The sequence below is a fragment of the Elgaria multicarinata genome, chromosome 6, assembly GCF_023053635.1.
Source record: "Elgaria multicarinata webbii isolate HBS135686 ecotype San Diego chromosome 6, rElgMul1.1.pri, whole genome shotgun sequence".
NCBI classification, from domain to species: domain Eukaryota; kingdom Metazoa; phylum Chordata; class Lepidosauria; order Squamata; family Anguidae; genus Elgaria; species Elgaria multicarinata.
Window position 1 is genome coordinate 61,273,751 of NC_086176.1, and position 24,908 is coordinate 61,298,658.

At 39.1% G+C, this 24,908-nt stretch overlaps 1 protein-coding gene across 2 annotated transcripts in view; it reads right to left on the bottom strand.

Moving 5' to 3' along the window:
* Nucleotides 1-21,509, bottom strand: part of SNX2 (sorting nexin 2) — a 31,039-nt gene extending 9,530 nt beyond the window's left edge. Inside the window, exons 1-7 of one of the 2 annotated variants that reach the window (XM_063129485.1) lie at nucleotides 21,342-21,509; nucleotides 16,378-16,495; nucleotides 12,722-12,885; nucleotides 9,929-9,995; nucleotides 7,896-7,939; nucleotides 7,664-7,805; nucleotides 6,068-6,146 (exon numbers count right to left, since the gene is read on the bottom strand). In XM_063129485.1, coding sequence (XP_062985555.1) covers nucleotides 6,068-6,146; nucleotides 7,664-7,805; nucleotides 7,896-7,939; nucleotides 9,929-9,995; nucleotides 12,722-12,885; nucleotides 16,378-16,495; nucleotides 21,342-21,449 — 722 coding nt within the window. In that variant the 5' untranslated portion in view covers nucleotides 21,450-21,509. The remainder of the gene's footprint in view (nucleotides 1-6,067; nucleotides 6,147-7,663; nucleotides 7,806-7,895; nucleotides 7,940-9,928; nucleotides 9,996-12,721; nucleotides 12,886-16,377; nucleotides 16,496-21,341) is intronic. The other variant, XM_063129486.1, reaches the window with a different exon arrangement.
* Between the last annotated feature and the right edge of the window lie 3,399 nt (nucleotides 21,510-24,908).

Below are 24,908 nucleotides of genomic sequence, written 5' to 3' on the forward strand. Positions count from 1 at the left end.
TGTCCTTAGGCTTCACTTCAAAGCCTGACACTAAAATGAGCAGTGGGGACTTTTAGTGGAATGATAGGTTAGGAAAGTTGAGCACACCCTCCTGTTCCATGCTTTACTGCTCAGACAGCACACCTCTTATGAGCTCAGTGGCAATTTAGCCAAGGGTGAGGAAATGTGAGGCCACACATCTCTACCAGCCAAACTAAACCTTCCCATCAGCTCAAACCAAAGCCACATTCTCCCTGCTGTCGTTGCATGAGGATAAGCTAGCAAGGGGGGGTGTCAGTCTATTCTATTCTCTCTAAGAAGCCCAATCCTATCCTCTTCTGTACACCTGGAGAAATATAATACAAGCTTCTTCCAGCACTACATGAGCTCTGCAATAAGGAGCAAGACCCAAAAAGAATCCCCCAACCCCTCTCCATCTCAAATTTTCCTAAGTTTGTGCTTGTTCTACCCATTAATGATACTCTCATTTCCAAGAATCCATCTGGCCCTTATGGAACTCCATTATATCAATGACCACATTCTTTCTAGTACTAGATAACGCATTCTTGAGCGTTTTAGCCGAGCGGGAGGGGGAGTTTCATTAACAGTTAAGTGTGCCATTTAATTTTAGCAAATTCCATGAAATAGTGTCAGATGCAAACTCAGTTCAGTGCTCTAATTATGGGGGGAACCTTTCCCCCATAATTATGAATGAAACTACCACTCGTGATCTTTCATTTTAGACAAATTATGCCCTGCCATGGTGGTCTTCTAAAAACAAACAAAAAAGCAACTACAGGGATTACAACAAAAGGGAATCAGACCCCACTACTGCCTCCCGTTCATAATATGAGCACTGACTCACTTACTCCAAACCACTTCAAATTTCACATGCGCCCAATAATAACTAAGTAATGGAGATATACATTCTTAGCTGCATTCCATACAGCTAAGTTTTCTGGTTCTTTATGTATACATATGTCTAAAGGCTTAACTGATTAAGTTTTACAAAGGAAAATCAACTCGTTACAATTTTGAGAATTGCAGCTTATATTTAAAGAGATATTTTAGTCACTTTGCAGAAGTCAATTTGAATGTATGATGCTAAAAAAAGTGCCCAGGTTTCTCTATCTCTAATTGTTTCCACATTTGTTAGTATTTTACCACACAAGCTTGGATTTAAATGCAGTATATCCAATTTAACTTTCAGTGTGTTCATAAAATATGAGAAATTAGTTGCTGCACTCCAGCCAAAAAGACATGTCCTGCACTGGCCTCCAATTTTGAGTCAGTCATTAAATCCTTTTTATGACACAGCAATCAGAACTGCACAATAAGATACAAAACTACTGTCATTAGTGCTTTTATATTTAATAGTCTTTAATAATTTTGGCTAAATCTATACTTAGTTTGGCTTTAATAATTTCCTTAGCAGCTTTATATGCATCTTTGGAGAATGGTCCCCATTTCAAGTAGGACACAGATGGTTAGATCCAGACTGAGCTGTAAATACCCTGGATTCAACACAGAAGAATCTCTCTCCCCTACAAAAGGAAAGTGGAAAATGTGCATATTTGCCCCCCTGCCACCCCATCCCTATGAAAGCTATTCCTGATCACAGGGTAAAGGGGAGCATCTACAAAAACATCCCACTCTGCACATTTAAAATGAGAGTGGTGATGATTCCCCCCCCAAAAAATGTATCAACATGTACTTCATTTAGAATTCTACCTGCCATTTTGCTGCAATAGCCTTTAATGTGCTCTATTCTTGAATTACTGGACTTCAAGATGTTGTTTCACCACCCTTGTGGTAGACTAGAACGTTTCACTTAACCAGCACAAGGGATGCTACCTGTGGCAGAACATTCCAATAGCTGAAGTAGATTGATATAACCAATTTACAGGAGTGTAAGGTTAGAACATTCAGTATAATTCCCCAGCATTAATAATAGCTTTAACTGGAGCACTGGTACCTTATGTTAGGCTTAATGCTAAGCAAATGAGGCCCACCACAAAAGTCGAAGGGTGGGATCCAACAATGCCCCACTGCTGGTGGCCAGCATTGCTGGTTCCCAGTGTGCACATGCCCGGCCCTGCCAGCAGCGATGTGTGCAGCCCCTACAACCGCTGGCAGCGATGTATCGTGTCCAGGAGCAAGCCCCCAAATGACCAGAAACACATGTTTCTGGAAAGCGCGACCTGCCCTTTCCAGAAATTTGGATTGGGGGCTTGGCCCCAGAAGTGATACATCTCCGCTACCAGTTAGAGGCATAGACACACCTGGAACTGGCAGTGCTATCCACCAGCAGTAGCACATCGTTGGAACCTACCCAAAACATGACAAAAACCTAATTTCTACATTGTCTACCACGAAAACAAATATACAAGACACGCTTAGTTTTCATGATTATTTTAATCTGGCTCTAGAATAGATTTGAAGTTTCCTTGCATTGGATTAGTGAGATTGGGAGGATTTCAAAATGGTAATGAAAAGACCAAAGTAGAGAAAGCAAAGGGTCAATGGATAAACATTACAATTCCTCAGTTAGAAGAATACATATGCAAGAAGACTCCAGGCATTCGACTACTGGTTGGGAAATGAGTGCAAGGTCTTGAAGGGCTGTGGCAGCAGTTCAAGCCTCACATTGGCCTTGCCTGCACTCTTGCCTACTATTATTTGGATATCCCTGTAGTGCTGCTTTTTAGTTTTGCCACAGTTGTCAGGCCAAGAGGAGATTAACTAAAAAGCAGCCCTACAGGGATATCTAAATAATAGTAGGGAAGTTGCTCTGTGCCAGGAAGGAAGAGGAGTGACATCAAATCTGATTATCTTTACTCTAAAACAAGGCTAGGCGATATAGAAGAATATTCACTTCTCCTTAGTTGGGTATAAATTAAATACGGGGATGTGAATTTAATAAAGAATAAGTTTAATTATAGATGGCAAGAAACAATCAGTTGTCCTGAGATAAAAATAACAAGTTGAGTGATTTATATATAAAAAAACTATGAACCATTATATAATGAATGTGTTACTCTTAATAAAACAATAGGAAAAATTAAATTTATCATTTTCAGATATAGTTTCCACAGTGAAAAGGATACTACTACAAAATATAAAATAGTATTTCAGTTCTTACCATTTAAGATATCAACTGATGAATCTAAAATACCAGCAGTTTATTTTAAAATATATTTGGAACAATAGGAGAACAATCCTATGGTCTCTAGGAGAGCATATCAGGGATAATAAAGTTGTCAAGGATCCCCCACCCAAATTTGTAAAAACTGCTATGACCTTGGGTGAGGCACTGAGTTCTGATCCCTCTTCTACGCCAGCTGCTTCCCAAGGTCAAAAATGCTGTGTCGGAGGGAGGGAAAGAGGGATATTCCAGTACGTGGGGAAGGGAGATGAGAGACCAGGATATGATAAAACCTATGGCCTCTCCAACCCCGGCCAGCACCCGCACTTTAGACCGGCTCATCTAGAGGAAAAGCATTTAAAAGGAGGACAGAGGTAAAAATCACATCCAGTGCTCCTCCCACCTTGATGGTAGCTGCCCGGCAGAGGACTGGATACATGGAAGCCTCTGAGATGGGAGGCTTCCCTCCACAATCTCCAAGAGTTAACTTCCAACAATTATAGCAAAAATTTTGGATGATCAAGAAGATTGAGGGGGTTTGTTGGTAACAAACTTGTATTCGTATAATCATGCTAATTTTATTACAGATTGATTAGTAGATCCTGATTCCTCCATATCATGTTTTGAGAAAGATAAAAAAAGCCCAGTTGCTCACAACATTATGGGAAAATAGTATAAATAGGACAGAATCAGGTAAATGCAATGTTAAAATATCAAATTAGTTATTGAGATTCTTATAAAACATTAAGCCTTCAATTATCTCCAGCAAAATCTGTGTAATATGATTTAGAAATCAATATGAATGGTTATGAAATCTGTAAAGATAATTTCTTTAGATATAATGACTGCTTATTCCAAGATAAAGGGAGGACTGAATGGGGGAAAAGCCTCCATGGTTTAAATATTTTGGAGTCAGATACTTATTAAATGAGTATTTTAAAGTTAAATAATTGAAAGTTAATGGATTTAGAAAAAATATTAAAAATAAGGAACTATTATAAAAAATCATACTTTATCCTTAGCATACAATACTGAGCCAATACTGAGATTTTATGATTAAATGGGCACAAAATACAGGGAAAATATTCCTACGGAAATCTGGGGAAATCTGCAGAGAAGAGTTCATAAATTCTCTTTGAACAGAGATAACTGATACAAAAAAATTACAAGACAGTATACGACATGGGTAGTAAAAAATTAAATAAATATCCACCTGTTAGAAATCTCTTCTTTTCCTGCCACTTCCATTATATACAATGGTAATGGGGTTGTTTGCACATAATGGCGGCATTTGGCAGCAAATCTTGTATTAACCCACACATTTTGGGAATGTGCACTACATACAACCAGCTTCTGATTTCCAGCAACAACCAACAAATGCCACATTCATAGGATGTTAACATGATGACGGAACACTGGCACTTTGCATTGTTTAACCCATGAATAACCCGGGTTCAGATGTCACGGTAACAACCTACAAATGCTGCATTCATTGGTTGTTGCTGGAAACTGGAAGCAGGTCGTGCACAGCACGCGTTCCTGCAATTTGTGTTTAATGAAAATTGAATAATGAAAATTTTAGGAAATTTAGGATATGAAACCCAGTTGATCTAGTATTTGTTTTGTAAAATTATATGAACAGTTTTGTTTATCAGGAACATAACAAAAATTCTTATTTAGTCACAGAACCAATTATCATATGTGTCAAAAAACTGGAAATCAACAATCAAATGGATTATGAGCATATGGATAGGAAAAAATGTGTAAATTTGTTCATATGGTTAAATTAATGCATTATAGAGAAGAGAGAAAGGACAATTTTATAATAAATTGGATTCCATTTATTATAAAAAATATATACTGCTGCACCCCTCAAAATTTGTTTTTTCTATGTTCTGAATCCAGTGATTACTTGATTCATTTAAATTTTACTTTGTTGTTTATTTTGGTTTCTGATGTAATATAGTTTAAATTAGGTATGTTTGCTATTATTTACATTTTATCAGAATTGGTTCATTATATTATCAATATCTGGAAAAAAATCAAGTTACACTGTATACTGTTAGAAACTGACAATAAAAAAGAACCCATTTAGAAGTGGAAAGAGGGACAGATCACTAAAGAAGCGTATGGGCAGATAGCCCAGAATTGCAGAGATGGTATCAGGAAGGCCAAAGCTCAGAAAGAGCAGAGGTTGGCAAAGGATGCAGAGAATAACAAAAACTGATTCTTCAGATATATTAAAAGTAAAAGGAGAATAAAAATAAAGATAGACCAGCTGCTCAGTGAAGATGACAAAGTGGTTCTGAGGCCCATCTGGTATACATGACAAACAGGCTGAAAGGGGTAGTAGTGCATCTTAGGTCAACAGAGGTGATCAGGTAACATGTAGGCATTTTAAATAAGTTCACATTCCCAGGTTCAGATGAACTGCATCCTAAGATGTTGAAACAGCTAGAGGATGCACTCTCAGAACCACTATTATCTTTGAGAAATCCTGGAGAATTGGAGAAGTACCAGAAGAGGGCAAATGTAGTCCCTATCTTCAAAAAGAATAAAAAGGAAGATCTGGAGAATTATAGACTTGTCTGTCTGACATCAATACCTGGGAAGATTCTAGAGCAGATGATAAAGTGCTCAAACTATAAGTACCTTGGAGGATATAGGGAGCTGCCAGGGGAGAGGAAAATCTGCTCTGCTGACAGATGTTGTTCTACAGACACACCACAATAGATTCACATTTAAGTATGCCCTATTTGTTATATGGACAGTTTAGTTTTGCAAAGTGATCTATGAAAGACTAGCTCTGGTAGCTTTTATTTATGACTGTTTCTGTTATGCAATTTGGCCTGTAGAAGTTAGTTACTCCCAAGCTCAAAAACATATAGAACTGAATGCATACTAGTACATGTTCATTTAACTATGGTAAGAATAAATGATTACCTTTCTAATGCTGCTCTTCTTTTCTCTACAAATTCTGTAGACGACGAGTCTTCCTTGCCTACTTTGACCTTAGTCATACCTTTGAAGAAAGTAACATTATATTGACCTTATAATTTGATGAAGGTAATTAACAGAATTTGTCAAGATCACTTCAAAACGTACATAATGTATCATTAAAGTTATAGAAAGACATTTTAATAGTTGCTGCTATGCATCACATTTCACCCACTGGTAAAACCCAGACTCACATTTACCATTTTTCAGTCTTGTGAATAACTTGTAGGGATTAACAGAAACTTACTACACTTTGTCACTTTAAAGTTTGAAAGACGCATCAAATAAGGAATGCCTTCCTTTTACTCCTCAGAATCCTGGCTGCTGTTTTGAAGTTTAGAGGAGGGTTTGGGAGCATGCTACAAGGAAGACAGTTACCCCTGCCCTCCTCCATTCACATACAGATCCCAGGGGGGGAAGTGTCAGTCTAATATAGTAAGACGATCAAAGAGACACTGTGCAGAAGTAAAGCAACAATAGCGCTTGCACACAGCTGGGTGAGCAGCAGCAGTAAGTTGTAGTTTGGCCAAGAGGTTAGCCTTAGCCTAAATTAATTCAGCTCTAGGCATTTTAATGAATAATTAGACTCTAGAATGTTATTATTACTGAGGCTTCTACTATCAACATTTCAAGCTCTAGAATTTACTAAATAAGTATATCAATGCTAGATCTATTATTGAATATATACAATGTTATATTGCCTAAGGATTGTGGCTTATAGATTTAATTATATCAACAATTCTTAGGATCACTTTTAGATTAAGCTTTATTACAGGAAAGGACCATTACCAAGATTTTAAATGTAGTAAATAGTATTTTATTAAGTCAAGGGAAAGTCTATAGGCTCTCATACCATCACCAAAAGGTGTGCTTATTGTGTAGGCAATAAATGGAATCTAACAAAATGCGAGATTGTTACTCTGTATGCCATGTAAGTCCTCCTGTTCAGGGTATCAACCATGCCTTCCTCTGGGATAAAGAGTCTCAAGCAAACGAATTCACTCTCCCTCCTCAATTTCTTTTTTCCAACTGACACATAACATTCCTGGTGAGTATTGAGTGTGCTCAATTATTGGGCACAGTAGGCTCACAATTCACCTACTTAAAATGGGATAGATTATATTTTCTCCAGGCACAAATAACTAATCAGACAGTAATACCCAATGGGCACAAAGGGAAAAGATCATCCCAGAGAAGTTCAAATATAGTAACCAATACAAGAATTGTGAAAATTCTTCCAAGAGAGAAGATTTATCATGAAGATTAAAAGATAAATGCACCAAGACTGAGATGCCTATTAACTGAGATAGTTAATAGAAGAAATTGTCTAAATAGATAATAGAAGAGATTGTTTAACTGCCAAGTTAACTGTACTTGTGGTTCAAAGACAATTTCCTGAATCAATTCCTGAATACCTTAAGTAAAATATTTTTACATTTTCTTCTTCTGTTTCCCAGTCTCTAAAGTAACACGCTTAATGAATAGATTAAAAAAGATATATTTTTCAAGAGAAATGCATTTTTTGGTCAACATGGAACTTACCTACAATACTTTTTTCTGGAGCTGGAGGCACAATGTACCCAACATGCAGATATTTAGATGCTAATTTGCCATGCAAGCCAAGAAAGTCACTGAATCTTCTTTTAACAGAGAATTCATTTTTGTGAAACATGGACAGTGAAGTCTAAAAATACACAAAGAGATAATTTTAAAGTATTTACCATTTATCTGGCATAACAGCCAATAATCTGCATTGTTCTATCGTAACACTTACCTTTGTTGTTACTCTGTATGCCATGTAAGCATTCATGCCATCACCTGTAGAAACAGACATTTTTCTTTTTTATATTTTTAAAATATTTTATTTTAGATATAACAGAAAAAGGAACAGTCCCCTAACAATTGGGGTTTAATCAGCTGTTACAAAAAACTTGGTTAATACAATTTTAGGGGCGGGAAAAAAAAAAAAGAAAGAAAAAGAAAAGAAAAGGGAAAAGAAATAAATGAATAAAGAAATAAACTAATTAATAAGTGTGCTGTGTGATCTTCATTTGTTGTTACAATGCCAAATGCTCAGAGTGGAAGCAGGCATATATTGTTGTAAGTCCGGTTCTGAAGTATGCTGAATGAATCTCCATCATGTAGCATAAAACACTAGTGGTTCTGTTTTTCCTTGGTTCAGAAGCAAATAATTTTTTTCTGATATTGCCACAGACCATATATTTTGGTAAATAAATAAATAAATAAATAAATAAATAAATAAATAAATTAAGATCTACCCCTGGAAATGTTGTGTGATAAAGCTGAGAATAAAAGAGAGTTAATTTGCATATGATCAAACGTTAAGGTGCCATCATTTCTACTTATTGAATGAATTTTGGATTTTGTTTGTTTCTTTTTAAGAGATCTGGCCAACATTTTAGAATGCTTGTTTTCAGAGGAGTAACATTTTTCTTTTAGATATAAGAGGTTTAGCAATACCTGTGGTGTCTATACTTTCCAGTTCTTTTCTTTTAGCTTCTAAATGCCTAAGTACTTTTGCAGAGCCAGTATGTTTATGCTTTGATTCCAGGGCTGCTATGTCATTTGTTAAGTCTCACTTAAGCGGGTCTATAAGTTTCCCTAATTTTGCACTTTTGGCAATGCAGGTCCCCCGGATTGTAGCCTTCATGGCATCCCAGATTGTTTTAGGAACCATGCTTGTTATGTCATTTAGATTAAAATATTCTTCAATGGCCTCCTTAATAGTTATTTGGATAGGAGGCTTGCATCCAAACTCCCTATTGGGTGATATGGCCTTTGAGAATTTAATGACAGGTCTGTTTCAATTGCAGCATGTCTGACAATATTTTTGGGAGAATATTGGATAAAATGAGGTTAGGAATCCACAATAGAGGGACCAGGATATAATCTAGCATGGAATCTCTGGGGAAAATAAGAGAAATCCCTAAGTCCCAGGACTTAAGCATCTCCAGGAACTTATCAAATGGAAATGTTTCAGCAGTAGAACCAGGGCCTTCCCTCCCCAACATTTGTCTGATTGGGAGCTGGACTTCATATCCAAATCTTAGGCCTCATCTACACCAAGCAGGATATTCCACTATGGAAGTGGTATGAAAGCGGTATATAAAATGCAGGAGCCACACCACTGCTTTGTAGTGGTATTGAAGTGCACTGACAACTGCTGAGGCCCATTGACACATACTATATATCGCTTTCATACTGCTACATCCTGCTCAGTATGGCTCTTGACTTTTATATACTGCTTTCATAGTGCAATATCCTACTTTGTGTAGATGAGGCCTAAATCACATACAGCATTCAAATTGCCTGCTATAACTCAATCCCCCACTGCAAACTCAGATAATTTCTTAAAGACCTTGACCAAAAAAGAATATTGGTGTGCATTAGGTGCATATATTAAAGCTATTGTAATGGGTTGGCCTTCTAATTTTCCCGCCAAAAATAAATTTCATCTTGCTGGGTCCCTTTTTATCTTATCTGCCTGAAAATCCACATGCTTTGCTATAACAATGGCAACAATGGCATGGCTTAGAAACAGACACATGTCAATTCTTCAAGATGTGATATGGTACTTAGTATTCATATGATACAGTATTCATATGATTACTCTGTACAGCACCATGTACATTGATGGTGCTATATAAATAAATAAATAAATAAATAATAATAATAATAATAATAATAAGTATTTTAACACATCTATTCTAGTATTAAGATGGCTATATAAAAAGTGGATCCATAAAACTTGATTTAGTATTTCTAAGGTTTTGTTTTCAGACTCACCAACTTTCTCTGGATCTGACACATTAATATCAATATCAAAAAGGTCCCCATTTGCTTCTTCTTCAGTCTTGAAAGAAGAAATGTACAATATAATTAGCAAGTTACTATTGTTATTATGAAATTATTATTAAAGTTATATGTCATTTTCCCCTGCAATAAGCAGACTTGAAGCAACTTATACACACAATACAGAAATCCAGGTTTAATATAGCAGGAAGAAAAAGACGCAAACCCAATATCAATATAACCAGCATAACAATACAAATAAAAAAGAAATAACCATAAAACATAATATAAAAACAATGTAATATGAAAGCGTTCCATCTACAAATATACAAAATCTCTCTCCACTCGCAGCTTAGAATGAACATCACAAAAGCAACCCACAAGTATTGAACCATAACTAATGTCCAAATGCCTGTGAAAATAAGCACCTCTTTGCCTGGCACCACAAATAATTTGCCTGGCATGTTGACATCAGATGAACTTCCTTGGAGAAAGTGTTCCATAAACATAGGGCTATTACAAAAAAAAAAAAAAAAAAAAATCCTGTTCCTGTACTGACACCTGCAAAGCTTCACTCAGATGGGGCACACAGAGAAGGGCCACTGAAGCTGACTTCATGGACTAAGTAGGTTCACACAGGGAGAGGTGGTCATTGAGATATTGAAGTCCTGAGACATGTAGAGCTTTTTATGTTAAAATCAGCACTTTCAAGGTTTGGTTTGCATGGTTAAGCCAATAACCATCCAAATGCTAGCCAGCAGCCCAACCATAGCTAGCTAGAATCCCAAAAAGAAATGATAAAGATAATGAACATTGTAGAATATAAAGCACACCATACGTTATTTCTACAAGAAGTCAGGAGATTTGAAACGGCATCTGAACACAGATCCAACTATTGCTCAACCACGATGGGAAGGTTCTCGCTTGAAAATGAGTTACAACCATCAGGACTAACGCATGCTAAAACAATTTTTTCTAGTAATTTTGATATGAATCTCTGTAGAAGTCACATAGGGGCCCAGGGCCCAACACACATTATGCAGAGTACTGCATAGGGAACTACTTTCTTGCTCCAATCACCCCATAGTTCAGCTACATAAAGCAGATTGGTGTTGCAGAGCAGTTTCATAATGGTGAGGATACTCCCCTTGGATGAGGCTAGCTCAAGGTTTTCCAAACCTTTTCAGTCCATGGACACATTTGGCATTTTGAAAAAGTGCACTACCACAAATTAATTGCTGTAGGGGAGTGGGAACACACTCCTTTTCGGTGTTTGTATGTATCCTGAACGTGCACCCAGTTTTTGTTACTCACTCTGGCTTCTCTCTCTCTGGGTCTTTTCTCTATTACCCACACTTCCTCTTTCTTTTCTTTCTCTCCTCTTCCTTCCTTCTGACTCTGATTCTTCTTTCTTACCTTCTTTCAATCTCTCCTTTCTCTTTGTCTCCTTTCTTTCCTTCCTTCCCACCCTCTGTTCCTAGGTCCTCTCTTCTCTCTCTCCTTTTTCTTTTCCTCTCTCTCTGGCCTTTCTTTCTTTCCTTCCTTCCTTCTCTCTGCTCCCCCCTCTCTCTGTATGTACCTTCTTTCCTTCTCTCTTTCTGACACCTCTTTGTTTTTGTCTTTCAGTTTCTGTGACACCTCTCTCTTTCCATCTACTTCACACCCCATCCATCTTTCTTTCCCTCTTGCCGTCCTTTCGAGCAGTTTTTCAGCAATGAACCCTTCCCCCCACCTTGTGCAGGTGAATGGAGGAATCAGCCTGGTATTTTAACTGCCATGACACCTGTGTGCACCATGCTGGAGACCCTGGGCTAGTTCATTAAATTGAAAACTGAAATTATTCTATCCAATATTTGTTATGTCAGTTCATGTTTTGGGAAGAAAACCAGCCACATCATGGTTGTAAGATATATGGGGAAGGAGAAGCATTTAAGTTGAAAGGGATTTCATCACTGTAGTTCAGTCAAAATCTGGCCAGCTCAAGCAGATGAGTTTGCAGTTTTCATAACCTTTCTTTGGTAGAACAAAAATATATTTGTACAAAAAAACTGGTTCAGATGTTCATTTTCTGACTTAAAGAGCTGAAATCTTCACATCACACCTTCCCTTTTTAGAATACTCCAATTAACTCCAAGTAACTACAGATTCCTGTTTCATCTGAATCAGGAAGTTATGGTTACTAGCATCATGGTAACAATAGTTTCCCAATTCAGATGTAAGGGGACACTTGATTACTTAAATCTTTCTGAGTTAATTGACGTGCACTAAGATGGAAAGTGCACCATAAGGATGGAGCATGCAGACACAAGGCTCATGCTTATTAAGTGAGCCTGTTAAGTAGCATGTTAAGTGGCTAGATGTAAGAGAATCACTTTGACATTTTCTGAAGTTTTCTTTAATCGACAAAAAAAAATAGTTTATTTTATCCCACTCTTTAGCTTGAAAAGGCTCCCAGAGCTGATTACATATGATCAATTTTTTAAAAAAGAGAGTTGTTGTTACAGAAGTTAACAATTTCAGTCAGTTTCAGTTATGGGAGTTGTGCATACAGACCCATCATGGATAAACTTAATTTGTTATAAGGAGAAAATAGCTGTTTCCAAAGCAATAGCAAGCTAATTACATATCTGCATAATTCCCAGAACATTTATCTTATTGTTAAACTACAGTAAACTTAATAATCCATAACTGTATATTTTTTACTTTATTTAAAGGTAATAATTTAGTTCAATTATAAATTATAACATCATAGCTTAATAAAATGTGTCTTGTTAAGTTATTCAATACCTCTTCTGTGGATCTATCAAAATCCACAGGGGCAACTACAATTTTTGACTCCATTCTGGGTGCTATTAGTGTAGTTGGTGTAACAGGAGTGACAGCCGGAGTAGATTCTGAAGAAAGTATTGGCTCCCTTTCTGGACTGTCCAGAGAAACTTCCTCTGTGGCTTCTGAACAGAAAAAAAGAAGAATGAGAAGTAGTCATGCAATTTGCAAGAACACTCCCCCGAAAATTTTGCTACTATTGCAGAAGCTAAGAGAGACTCAAATGTCCTATTAATTGTTTGTCTCCCTTTCTTATATGCTCTATGACAACAATAGATATACTAATCTATAGAGCCTAGAATTCAAATCAAGTCAGATTCTGATAATATCAAATATGACAGTGTTTTCCCCCCCATTAGTAACAAGAAAAGGTTACAATTTCAGAAAGGTAGCCATCTTAGTCTGCTGCAGCAAAAACAAAATCTTCTGGTTAAATATTATGCCATATTATGCCATAAACTTTCATGGACTTTCCACTACTGTTAAATTTGGATATCACTAATATCAAGGAATTATACTAACCATAGCAAAGTTGTTGTTTTCAATACTTATTGTAATCTATTAGCTAGCAGTTTCTGAAACAAGGAGAAGTCAGCAAATGACATACTAAATAATTTCCTATACCATGCAGAAAGTTCAGGCTGTGCCCAATGTTAAGCCAAGTGATTCCACACTGACCAGGTTCACATGATTAAACGACCCATGGTTAATAAACCATGTGTTGTTTAGGAGTGAACAAGTGAGCTGTCCACTGACTCCTTGCCAGCTTCCAGCACACCAAACAACCCAGGGACAGCCCGTTCCTGGATTGTTCTCTGTGACATCCAAACCTGGAACTTTGGATTGTTGAGAGTGAAACAACCCAGTGCTTTAGTCCATGGTTTGTTCTTGGGTTAAAACTGGGTTCTCTCTCAACATCCTAGACTTCTGGGTTCAGATGTCATGGAGAACAATCGAGGAATGGGATGGTCCCTGGATTGTTTAGCATGCTGGAAGTGAGCGAGCAGTTGGGAGCCAAACCATTTCTAAGCAATCCATGATTATCAACTAGTAGGTTGTTTAATCATTATTATTATTATTTATATAGCACCATCAATGTACATGGTGCTGTACAGAGTAAAACAATAAACGTGAACAGGGTTACTATATCTCATGTGCCTTATGGAGGAAAACAATAAATATGGGATGAAGAGAACAAGCAAACACACGTCATCTGAACTTGGTACTTGGGCAGTGGCTTCATACCCACCTGCAACCTCTACTGCACATCATAAGTTGTAGGGGGAGTAGAAAGCCACTATTCCCCACACTGGGTTTGGATGACATGCCACCCAGCATCATGGTGAATAATGCAAATGGCGGTTGCATGCATACAGTAGGGTGGAGAAGCCACAATGGCTTCTTCCCTGCCATTATTGTCCAAACCCAGTTAGGCAGTTTAAAAGCTGCATTTATTCTTTAAAAAAATCTCTCTTAACAACTCCAGTTGATTCAGACACAATTTCAAACCTTACTAGTATTAGAACAGAATATCCCCTGCTTTCCTGGACCTGTCCTTCCAATTTGGCAAGAAAAAGGAGGAAGTGGGGGAAAAGAATACTTGGTAATCGGTTCTAAAACCATACTATTCCCAACCTGTATCCCAGCCACTTATGTTCTGTCACTTCATTTAGACTACACATATATCCTACGAGCTAGACAAAAATAACCAATCTGACACATATAGTTGTCAACAGAATATACAATAGTATCTTAAAGAGGAAACCTCAAAGCTACAAAGGATTTAGAGTGGATATATACTACATGTTGCTAGAATCAGTGCATTATAAAGTATCTTTTGAACCAATACATTAAAGCTATATTTAACATTTTACTTTTCCCCATTAAGAACAACACTGTGCTGTTAGGTTGGTTTTGATTATAATCTTGTTTAAGTTTTGAAATAAATACCTTAAGCAACTGATACGGGAAGTTGGAAGAGAAAAAATTAAAACTAAATTGTAAAGCAAATGGACATTTAACAGGTTTACACATCATTTAAATGAAACATAATTCCAATTGTTACTCAGAATTCATGTTATTTCAGTTCTTTGGCCTTTTAATGTACCAGAATTACCAATCCTGTACAAAGTGGAATTACTAAAATTTAATTAAATTAGTTTAGTATAGTATAGCAGTCAAATAAGGAGGGCTGGAAAAACCCTATTTGAAATTCTTAAACACAAACATCAACTTTCCTTGCATCTAAATATGTGGGTTTTTCCAAAAGATATGCAAGTTTTTTTTTGAAATAATTAATTAGTTTGTCAGTAAAGACTAATTTAGACTTACCAAATGCTCACTGTGAATCCATTATGTCAGGGTTGCAGTTCACCCTGCCAGGAATAAGTGACAAATTTCCACAGCAAGCAACTGAATAAAATATACTCAAGTTGTATGTGTGGCTATGCACATTTACAACAGATTGTATATAGCCCTAAATGTCTTCTGCCTTAATAGCAACTACCCGTAAGACAGAAGTAAATCCAAAGAGGCAGGAACACAGCATAACATTTAATACTGGCATAGTTGCTAGAGTACTCATACTGCAGGGCTCTTAGAGATTTGGCTGCATTTTCTCCCTCTATCAGTCTAATACACAGAACGGAGGCTAAAATATAGGAGTGAAGCAGCAGGGCTGGTCTCTTTCCATGCCTTCTGGCTTTAAGGAGGGCTAAAGGAATGCCACTCAAGTGGGCAACCTTCCCCTGAAATGTCATTTATGCTGTACGTAGGTAGAAATGAAGTCAATTTATTTAGCCATATTTTTCATGCTACATAATTTTAATTACTGTACAGTTTACTTAATCCTGTTTTACATTATAAAATAGGTTCAAAAACTTCAGATTAAAGTGTAAGTATAAAGTATAAGAAAAGCATAAATTATTTTTACACTAAGATTATGGTCTAGTTCAGACATTTTTAACAAGTCATATGTTATTATAGAACAGCCTTCATGAACATCTGGCTCCAGCACTCCCCACACTTCTCCTTTGCCCACAAGAGGAGATCAAAAGCTTCAGCTGCTACTTTTGAACTTTTACATCTGAACGCAGGGAACTGTGGTAAGACCAGGATCAAACCACGGTTTCCCCAACTTTAAACATAACAGGCAACTGTGGTTAGTTCAAAAGTAAAAGCCGAAATGTTCAATCTGGAGAAGGAGTACTGGGACAGTGCATATGCACAAGCCTAAGGCTCATGCAGGTCCTTTCTTCTAATAAACCATAACTTCTTGTTGTGTCTTAACTAGGGATCTACATAAATTTACATTTACTATTGAGGAGAAGAGTTATAAAGCTTTGATGTGCTTATTAGCTGTCAATCATAACACTATAGTATCTCTCAAGATCAATCTGATTTTAAGCATTACAATACTACCCTTTTCTTGAAGGCAACATTCACAAGCCCATGTCTTATTTTAAAACCATTTTCTTTAAAAAATAATAATCATTCAATTATTTCTCTTTTCCTATGACAAAGCAACTCAATTCTCTAGAAATTGTACATTAGAACAAGCATCCACATTAAAATAGTTCCAGTAAAAGCTAACTGAAAAGTAGGGGGAAGAAAGTTACCAGCGAAAAGGTCTTCCCTGTCATCATCTAGTATAATTTCTGCAGGCTTAGGACCATTAGAATGTGTACTGATGTCTTCAGCAGGAAGACTGGCTGGTTCTGGAGAGGAAGGGCTTGACTGTTGAAAAGAGCAAACAGTTGGGAAGCAGAGTATCATTACTTAAATTTACTGTGATTGTTTCATATTATCATTCGCAAGCATAAAACACGAAAAACAGCATATATAAGCAGCCATGTCAGCAATTTCCATTTCCTAGCAGTTGTAAGATAACAACATACTAAGGAAACATTAATCATCAACCTTTGTTTGGGGTTGAGCAACTGTTTTCACTGCATGATATCCCAATCTTCTTCATTTATGTGTACCCAGTTAAATAAGAGACTAGAACTTAATCTAATATTAATTTTAAGAAACATTTAATAAATTTAAATTGAATTCAAACGTTACTGAAATTATAATTATTTTTAAAGCTACTATAATGCAAGGCAGCCATGACTGCTGGGTGGCAAAATGCCCTAACTTTGGAATACGCATATACTAGTATCAAAGTTTTTAAAAATTATAATCTTATTTATTTATTTTATTTATTTAAAGCATTTTTATAGTGCCGCCTCACCATTTCTGGCATCGAGGTGCTTTACAATAACATATAAAACAATTCCATTAAAACCCTCAACCCACATTAAGACAATTCCATTAAAACCCTCACCCTCAAACCATTAAAACCCCTCAACCCCAATTTAAACCACCCCCCTCCCCAAACTGTTGTGAAAATAAAAACGCCTTACAAAGGCGTTTGAAGCAATTGAGAGTGGGAGCCTGTCTAATCTCCAGTGGCACATTATTCCATAACCAGAGGCCAGCCACTGAAAAAGCCCTGGCCCCCCCACATTCCAATTTGTAGCAGGGGACCATCAGGGCACCCTGCTCCTGAGGGCGAGTTTGCCAATGGTGAGACACAGGAGAAAGGTGAGTGCTCAGGTATCCAGGACCCAAGCAATGCAGGGCTTTATACATGGTCAACAAGACTTTGTAGCGCACCCTAGCAGCCACCAGCAGCCAATGGAGCTCTTGAAGCACCAATGCTGCTGCATTTTGTACAACCTGTAGGTGTTGGATTTGCTTCAAGGGAAGCCCTGTATACAACAGGTTGCAATAGTCCAGTCTGGAAAGAACCAGGGCTTGGACTGTGGTGGTAAGATCAGTTGGAGTAAGTGCCATTGAACCCAGTGGAACTTCTGAGTACATCTGGTCTGATCTGGTTGTAAATTGTTTCACTATTATCAATTACAAAACCCTTGCAAGTTTCCAATCTTCCAACCCAAAGTTTTGACACTGCAACCAATCCACGTTTTATGTCATTCACACATTTCACAAAGGCAAAATACCTAAACATGCCATAGAAGAAAACTCAGCTGAACTCAGCGGAATACTTTTAGCATTGGGTTGCCAATAGGTAAACCCTTATGGGCCGTTCACCTAATTGTTTCTCTAGAGCAGCTGGTACATTTACAGATGCCACTAGGCTGGCTTAAGGACAGCTTAACTATTTTGTGTTCTATCATTTTAAATTTGATGAATATATTTTATGAACATGATAATAAAGTCCTACAAGATAAGACCAAAGGCCTCCAGGAAGCTCACAACAAGCAGGGCACAGCAACTGGCCTACCGCTTCTGAACAGAGGCTCCATTTATAGTTATCACTTGTAAATTCATATTTCTTTTCACACAAAAACATCAACGCAGCTAGCCAATAATATTCACTATAAATAGGTCAAGGGAGGACAGGGGAAGGATCTTTATTCAGTTCCATGTGGAGTGTCTAGCTGCTGATGGAGCCTAAGATGGCAGTTAGGCTACGTAAGCTGGTGGAAGTAGACAAATACATCAAGGTCTATCAATGGCTAATCCTCTTTCAGAGTCATATATCCAAATGAACATGAACTATATTTTGTGGGTATGAACTCCAACAGTATGTACTGTCTTACATATTCTTGTCTGTCCAGAATCTACTGCCCATCAATTTTATTTGGTTAACACCACGTTTGGCTACTGAGAAGGAAACAATCTCTCCATTCACAATGTGTAAGAGGTGCCATTCCTACCTCAGACTTCAAGAAACCCAGCACAGTGAATGAACAATACAGAGCCCACACATCAGACCTTCGCTATTGGGTGAAGCAGTATGCTTGTTTACCTAGTGAATAGAGGACATTTTTGCACACTTGGCAAGTTAAAAGGAGTCCCCATTCCTCACCTCCATGTAAGAACCCTATCCAGCTGCACAAGGAGCAAATAAGGCACATTGCCATCCCATAAGCAGCAGCCTCTAGAGCACCCAAATGTTGGCACACATAATCAGAAAAAGAAGCGTATATACAGGGAAGGTGCATGTACTTTTCTGTACTGAAGACACCAAGGCAAAAGATGAGTTAAGAAGATGTTTATAGTGGGAAGCCAAACTCTGTCAATTAGCTATTTGCATGAAAGACCTGCCAAATTACATAAGATAAAAGGAACCACGTCATGAAAACCACACATCAGGTAGCTTCCCTGGGGTGGCTACTGTTGGTCCAAGTACATGGGACGCTCTTCAGATAAGCAGCTAAACATGCATTTGGGCATCCATGCAATTCAGTCTCCTGGAGGAAATCACACGATTAGGGTAATGAATGAATTGCCCCTATGAGAGACTTTTGGTAGAAAAAGTTTGCATGCTGCTTAGTCATTATAGTAGGCAGATCAAAAAACATGTCTGGAGATAAGGCACTCTCAGTGCAATTCTAGGGTACTTCTAAATATGAAAAAGCCCTCTACGATATCCCATGTTACTTCAAACCATGATTTTTCACAGCATTGTGTAAGCAGTGCAGATTATAGCCACTCCTGATCAACTCCCTATAGCAACTCAAAGGACCTGCTCAATCTTACCAAGGTAGCTTTATTTAAAAAAAGTACACTACTTATAATCTTGTAGTTATTCAAACATTTCACATCCATTATCTCATTAATCCTTTATCAAAGCCCAGTAAAGCAGGCCCACAAATTAGACCACAGCAGAACACTGTTTACTCTGGCAGGCAGCAGCTCTGAGGCCTAGAGATGTGAGGCTGAGAGATGATGGCAGTGAGTTCACAACATAGCTAAGATTTGAACTGGGAGACCCATGCTCATCTCTCATGCTCTGAATCACTGTACTCACTAGCCAGTGACATACCTTACCAGCTAAAGCTTCAACTCTCCCACCAACGATTATTTAGGGCACAATTTAGTTACAAAATCAAAGACTGCCAGATATTGAATCTCCTATATATCAATGGTACTTTAACCTTAACAGCCTCCAAGTCAGACCCTTTTATAAGCACTGTGAATGCATTGATTTCATTCCAGTGCAGAGATAAGCATTAGTCACAATTTCTACTGTTGTTTCACTCTCAATTTGTAGTTTTGTTCCAATAAAAATCTACTTCGGTTTCACACAGCTCAAGAGTAGGTTCCCAAGTCTAAACTTTCACTGATGAGGAAATTCAAACACCCGGATAATTAGCTCTAACACACTATCAAAAAGGTTTCTAGTTTAGCTTCTGTTTACATTAATGTTTATATTAATGTTTATGATGTTATTTTGTTTTATATTAGGGTATTGTAGGAATCCTTGAGCAATTGACGGGACAGGGGAAACAGTTCAAATAAATAAATGCTTCTTGAAGAATATTTCCTTCATAATATTCTCAAAAGCTTCAGTAGCTCTCTGAAGGCATTCTATTGGCTGTTTACAAAAACATGGTATATATCATCACTGACACAACACAATAAACTGGAAATAAACTCAACACTCTGGCCTCCTTAGTTCAAAGTTCAGGAGCAGGAAGCATCCTCCAAGAAAACAGCAATTCTTCATTTTTGTGACAGATGGCTCCCTGTACAATGATTTTTACCCATCACACACTGTAAACAGAGCCAGGACAGTCAACAGGGATGGAAAGGCCACCATTTAAACTGTTAACAAATTGAAACAAGCACTTTGTTTTACGAGTATTTTACATACATTAGAGAACTGCATTGTACCTATGAAGTTTTGCATAAAGGTTTCAACCAACTCTTATTTCTCAAGAATAATTGCCTACAGATTTAATAAACTACTTATCAAATCAAATGCAATATTTGCTTTTAGGACAGACAGATGCATATAAACTAAACAAACAAGGCCACTGACCAACAAGTATATACTGCACCCTACCTGCCCTCAGGTATCTTTTCCAACATAATCTTGCAACAGAATGCGATACATATCTATTATGAAGTTAAGCCCCATTGAGTTCCATGGGACTTTCTCACTGCCATACTCTGCAAAGCCCTCAAATACCCCCCTAAGATACTGTATTGCTAAATTAGGAACCAGTGAAAGATAAAGTTTAAGGGAGAAAGAATTGAGGAAATATTGAGAGTGGGTCTGGGGGAACAGGCACATTTGAGTGGCTATTGGAGCAGAGAATGCTTGCCCCCAAAGAGCTGACGTGTCCACTCAACAAAAAACAGGAAGCATCCATAAATGAAATACAAAAACATAAGGGGCAGTGGAGAAGGAACTAGCCTAGCCCAATGGGGCAGTGATGAAGCCTCCTGGCGCTTTAGGGTAAGGGGCAAGGAGCGACAGGTAGGGGGCGGGTTGGTGGAACTGTCAGGCTGGGTTATTTCGCTAGGGGAGCGGGCTGAAGCCCAGGGGAGCGGCGGGGCGGGAGGAAAACACCTATGCAAAGAGCACGGAGGTGTCACCCCGCAGGAGGAGGAGGCGTGCGCGCGCGAGGAAGACGGGCGAATTAAGAAAACAGACCATGGACCGGAGAGTGACAGCAATGCCAACCTCAGTCGGTCTGCCGGGCGAGGAGGGAATGAAAGGATGGGGCGCCCATGACAGTCAGGGAAGAAGCTGGGGAAGCGGCTGCAGGCGCTTCCTTACCTCCAGGGTAGAGACGGTGCTGGTGAAAAGGTCCTCGCCGTCCTCCAGCTCCTCGAAATCGGTCTGCCTGCCGTCCCCAAGAGGAGGGGGTTCCCTTTCCGCCGCCATCTTTTCCCCCCCTCTTCTTTGAGGCGCGAGATTTCCGGCAGCTGCTGCAAGTCAGGTGACTCGTTCTCGGCCCCGCCCCCTTTTCCTCTCACGTGACGGCAACCGTAGCCCTATGTGCGGGACCCTCCTCCTCCACGAGGCTAGGTGGGTGGAGCCGGCGAGGGGTTATTGACAGGTGGGTGGAGGGAACGGGGTTGGGATTGGTGGTTCAGCGAGCACAGGGCGGCGAGCCGTCGGAGGCAGCTTTTTGCCTCCCGCCTCCCTGTTTGCAAGCGAGCGAGGAAAGAAATCACCTTGGAGCTTCACGACATCCTGTTGATTGCAAATTTTGCTATGTTATTTTGTTTTATTTATTCGATTGCGGTTTTTTCCCTTGTAAGCTTTTTGTAAACCGCCTTGTCGGCTTCGGAAAGGCGGTACAGAAGTTACAAGCACTGTGTAACTCTATGCGCGCCTGCTGAGAGGTTAAGTCCCATTGAGTTAAATGGGGCTTTCTCCCAGGTAAGTGAACATAGGGTCGCAGCAAGAATAAATAAATAAGGTCAAGGACGCTGGTGAAACCTTTTGAAAAAAAGCGAGGCCCTCTTATTTTGAAGGAAGAGTAGCCAACCAGCAGCAGTTGCTGGTGGGGAGAGCCTGTCAAACAGCAATAGGGCTGGCAATACTTCCCCCTTTTCCTCCATCCTGTAGCAGAGGCTGGAAAAGTGGCGAGGGAGAGGGATCCCTGCCAAAAGCCCCCTCTACCCTCCCTTCGTGGGGGTTAGTTGGGGAAGCTGCCTAGCAAGAAATCCCAGGCAGCCACCTCTGCCCACTCTTTTGCTGTCTCTTGTTAGCCAAAACATCTAGAGGACCACAACTCACACGATCCTTCGCCATTAGTGATGCTGGTTGGGGCTGATAAAAACTGTAAGCCAAAACATCTCAAGGGCCACAAGTTGCCTAGCTCTGATCTGAGTGGCGCAGAATAGGTGGTAGACATAAAAGGAGTAGCCACTTCCCACTCCTTGACCTGAGCTCTCCCTCTGGGCAGCGCTGTTTGGATTGGGATCCATGAGCAAGAAAGACCGTCTTCTGCCTTCTGACTTGCTTTCTTTCTCTGGATGGCTCTGTTGGGGCCTGTAGTTCCTGCTGTACTGCCCAAAGAGAGAGGATGCCCAAACAATGAGCGACAGAAGCAGCCAGTCATCACTTGCTCAGTCTTTGCTGTCAGGAGAAGGAAAGGCGATCTTGTGCAGAGGCAGGGGGTCTTCCCTGCCCTGGAACCTTCTTCTCTGTACTGCCTCTTCTAGCTTGTGCTGCTTCCACAGAGGAAAATCCAGAAACATGCAAGCAAGATAAGGTAGCACCAGTAGGCCATGTGCTGCCCACAGGCACTAGCCTGCACACATGCTCCTTGGTGCCAATGAGACACTACTTCTCCCAATTGTTATTTTAAAATATTTTATATTTTCAGAACAAAGAAGAAGCCTCTAGCTACTGCCATCTTAATTTCTCCTGAATGCCTCTGGGCAGGTTACTTGTTCTTTGTGACTACCCATGCTCACACATGGCAGCTACTTTATGGTTGGGCCCAGGACAATTTCTCAAATTTTCAAATGTTCGTATGGGCCCAAAAGGTTGCCTACTCCTGAGGTAGTGGCTTTTCCTAGTTCTAGCTGCTGCTTGGAGGAACAGCCAGTAACTCTGCCTACTCACTCCCCCTCTCTCACTGGGTAGCATGATGGGATGGGGTGGGCTCGCTAGGCCCAATCCCTACAACAGTTCCACCAAAAGGAAAACTGCAGGTGAGAAGTAGCTACTCCTTCCATGACTACCCAGGTCAATGTTCCCTGTGTGGTGCCCAGAGAAAGTGAGCAATTGACTGGAACTAGGAACATCTACTTCCGAACAGTATTCTGGCCGGAGATGCCTTCTTTCCCAACCTTTACTACAGGATTGAGAGAAGGAAAGACCAACTGCTTTTTATTTTTTTGATTGCTTTGTACTACAAGCAACAGCTGCTGATTGATTGCTGTTCCTTCAATATAAAAGTGGCCATTTTAAGCATATTTCCCCCCCCCCCATCATGTGTAGTTATGTCATTACGGGAGCAATACTATGTCCCCCAGACATCATCATAGGATTGTTTGGTTTCTGGACATTGCATTGGCCAGGAATATCTCTTCCTGGGATATAGGAGTATAGGATTACTTTGTTCATCCCATTGGTTTCAACATGGTTTAGCTGCAAGTAAGTTTAGGATTGTAGCTTTATGTAATCACTACTTCTCTGATTGAAATCTTCTGTCTTCTCTCACAGAAATAGATTTAGCCTCAGTGGATGTGGCACAATCTGTGGTCAGTAACACAGAAATAATTGTTTTGCAGTGAATAATTAGGTTCAATTTTCTTGTGGATGCATAGCTACAGCTAACGGCCTGAGCATAAAAGGCAAGTAGTGGACATGATCTGGAGCAAGAGTCTTTGCAGTGATATTGCAGAACACTCATGATGTTACTCCTCTGGACAATGTACAACTGTCCTGTGCAAAGCTATGCATGAGGAAGATGCCAATAAAGAGGGGACGTGATGAGGTCTGGACAGGGAACATTAAGCACAACAAGCACTACTACTCCCCACACTGATACAACATGTTGACCAGAAAAGTTGGGAATTACATTTTTTTTTTAAAAAAAAAATGACTGCCTAGTACCACGGTCTCTTGCTGAAATAGTCCATAGGATTCTGACTGACAGTAGAAACTCTAGCTAGCATTGGTGCAGAACTAGTGTGGCACTTTTAGGACTGGTGAAGTGTTTCTTTTCCTGCTAATATTTCAACTTTCCGAGCTTGCTCATTTCAGAGAAAGCATACCAGGCCTCACGTTGGTCCCACTGGGGGTGTGAAGGGCTATAGTAATTTCTTAATCAATTGTAGCACATGCTTTATGAGAGAGAGGTGAATTGTTAGAAGCTATCTTTTGACAGTATGTCAATGAATCACACATTTGTTTTTACTACTCCTTTGCTTGTTAAAATGCTGAATTAAATTACTACAGATAATAAAAACGGTCCACCTAAGTAGGGACTTACCAGTTGTGTGCTGGTTTCTAAATTGATGATATTTGTCCCTTCACAATTCTGTGGTTTTTAAATGTATTGCGTCAGATTGTACATAGACCGAGACCTTCAGTTGAAAAGATGGTGAAGCTGTTAACTGCTGAGAATGGACGGGCAACCTTTGGGGAAATTCTAGAAGACAGGCATCATTCACATATGCACGTTCATCACTTGATTGATGTACATTGAAAGATTGGCACCTGAATGTATGAACTGACTCCATTGGAAAGCGTTGTATTTGTCATGATGTGAAGACCATGGAGATACAAAAGATCTGTCTGTTATGTGATTTTTATATATATATTCTGTTCTTCAGTGATATTCCCAGGCTAAAATAATAAAGCAACTAAAATGTAAATACA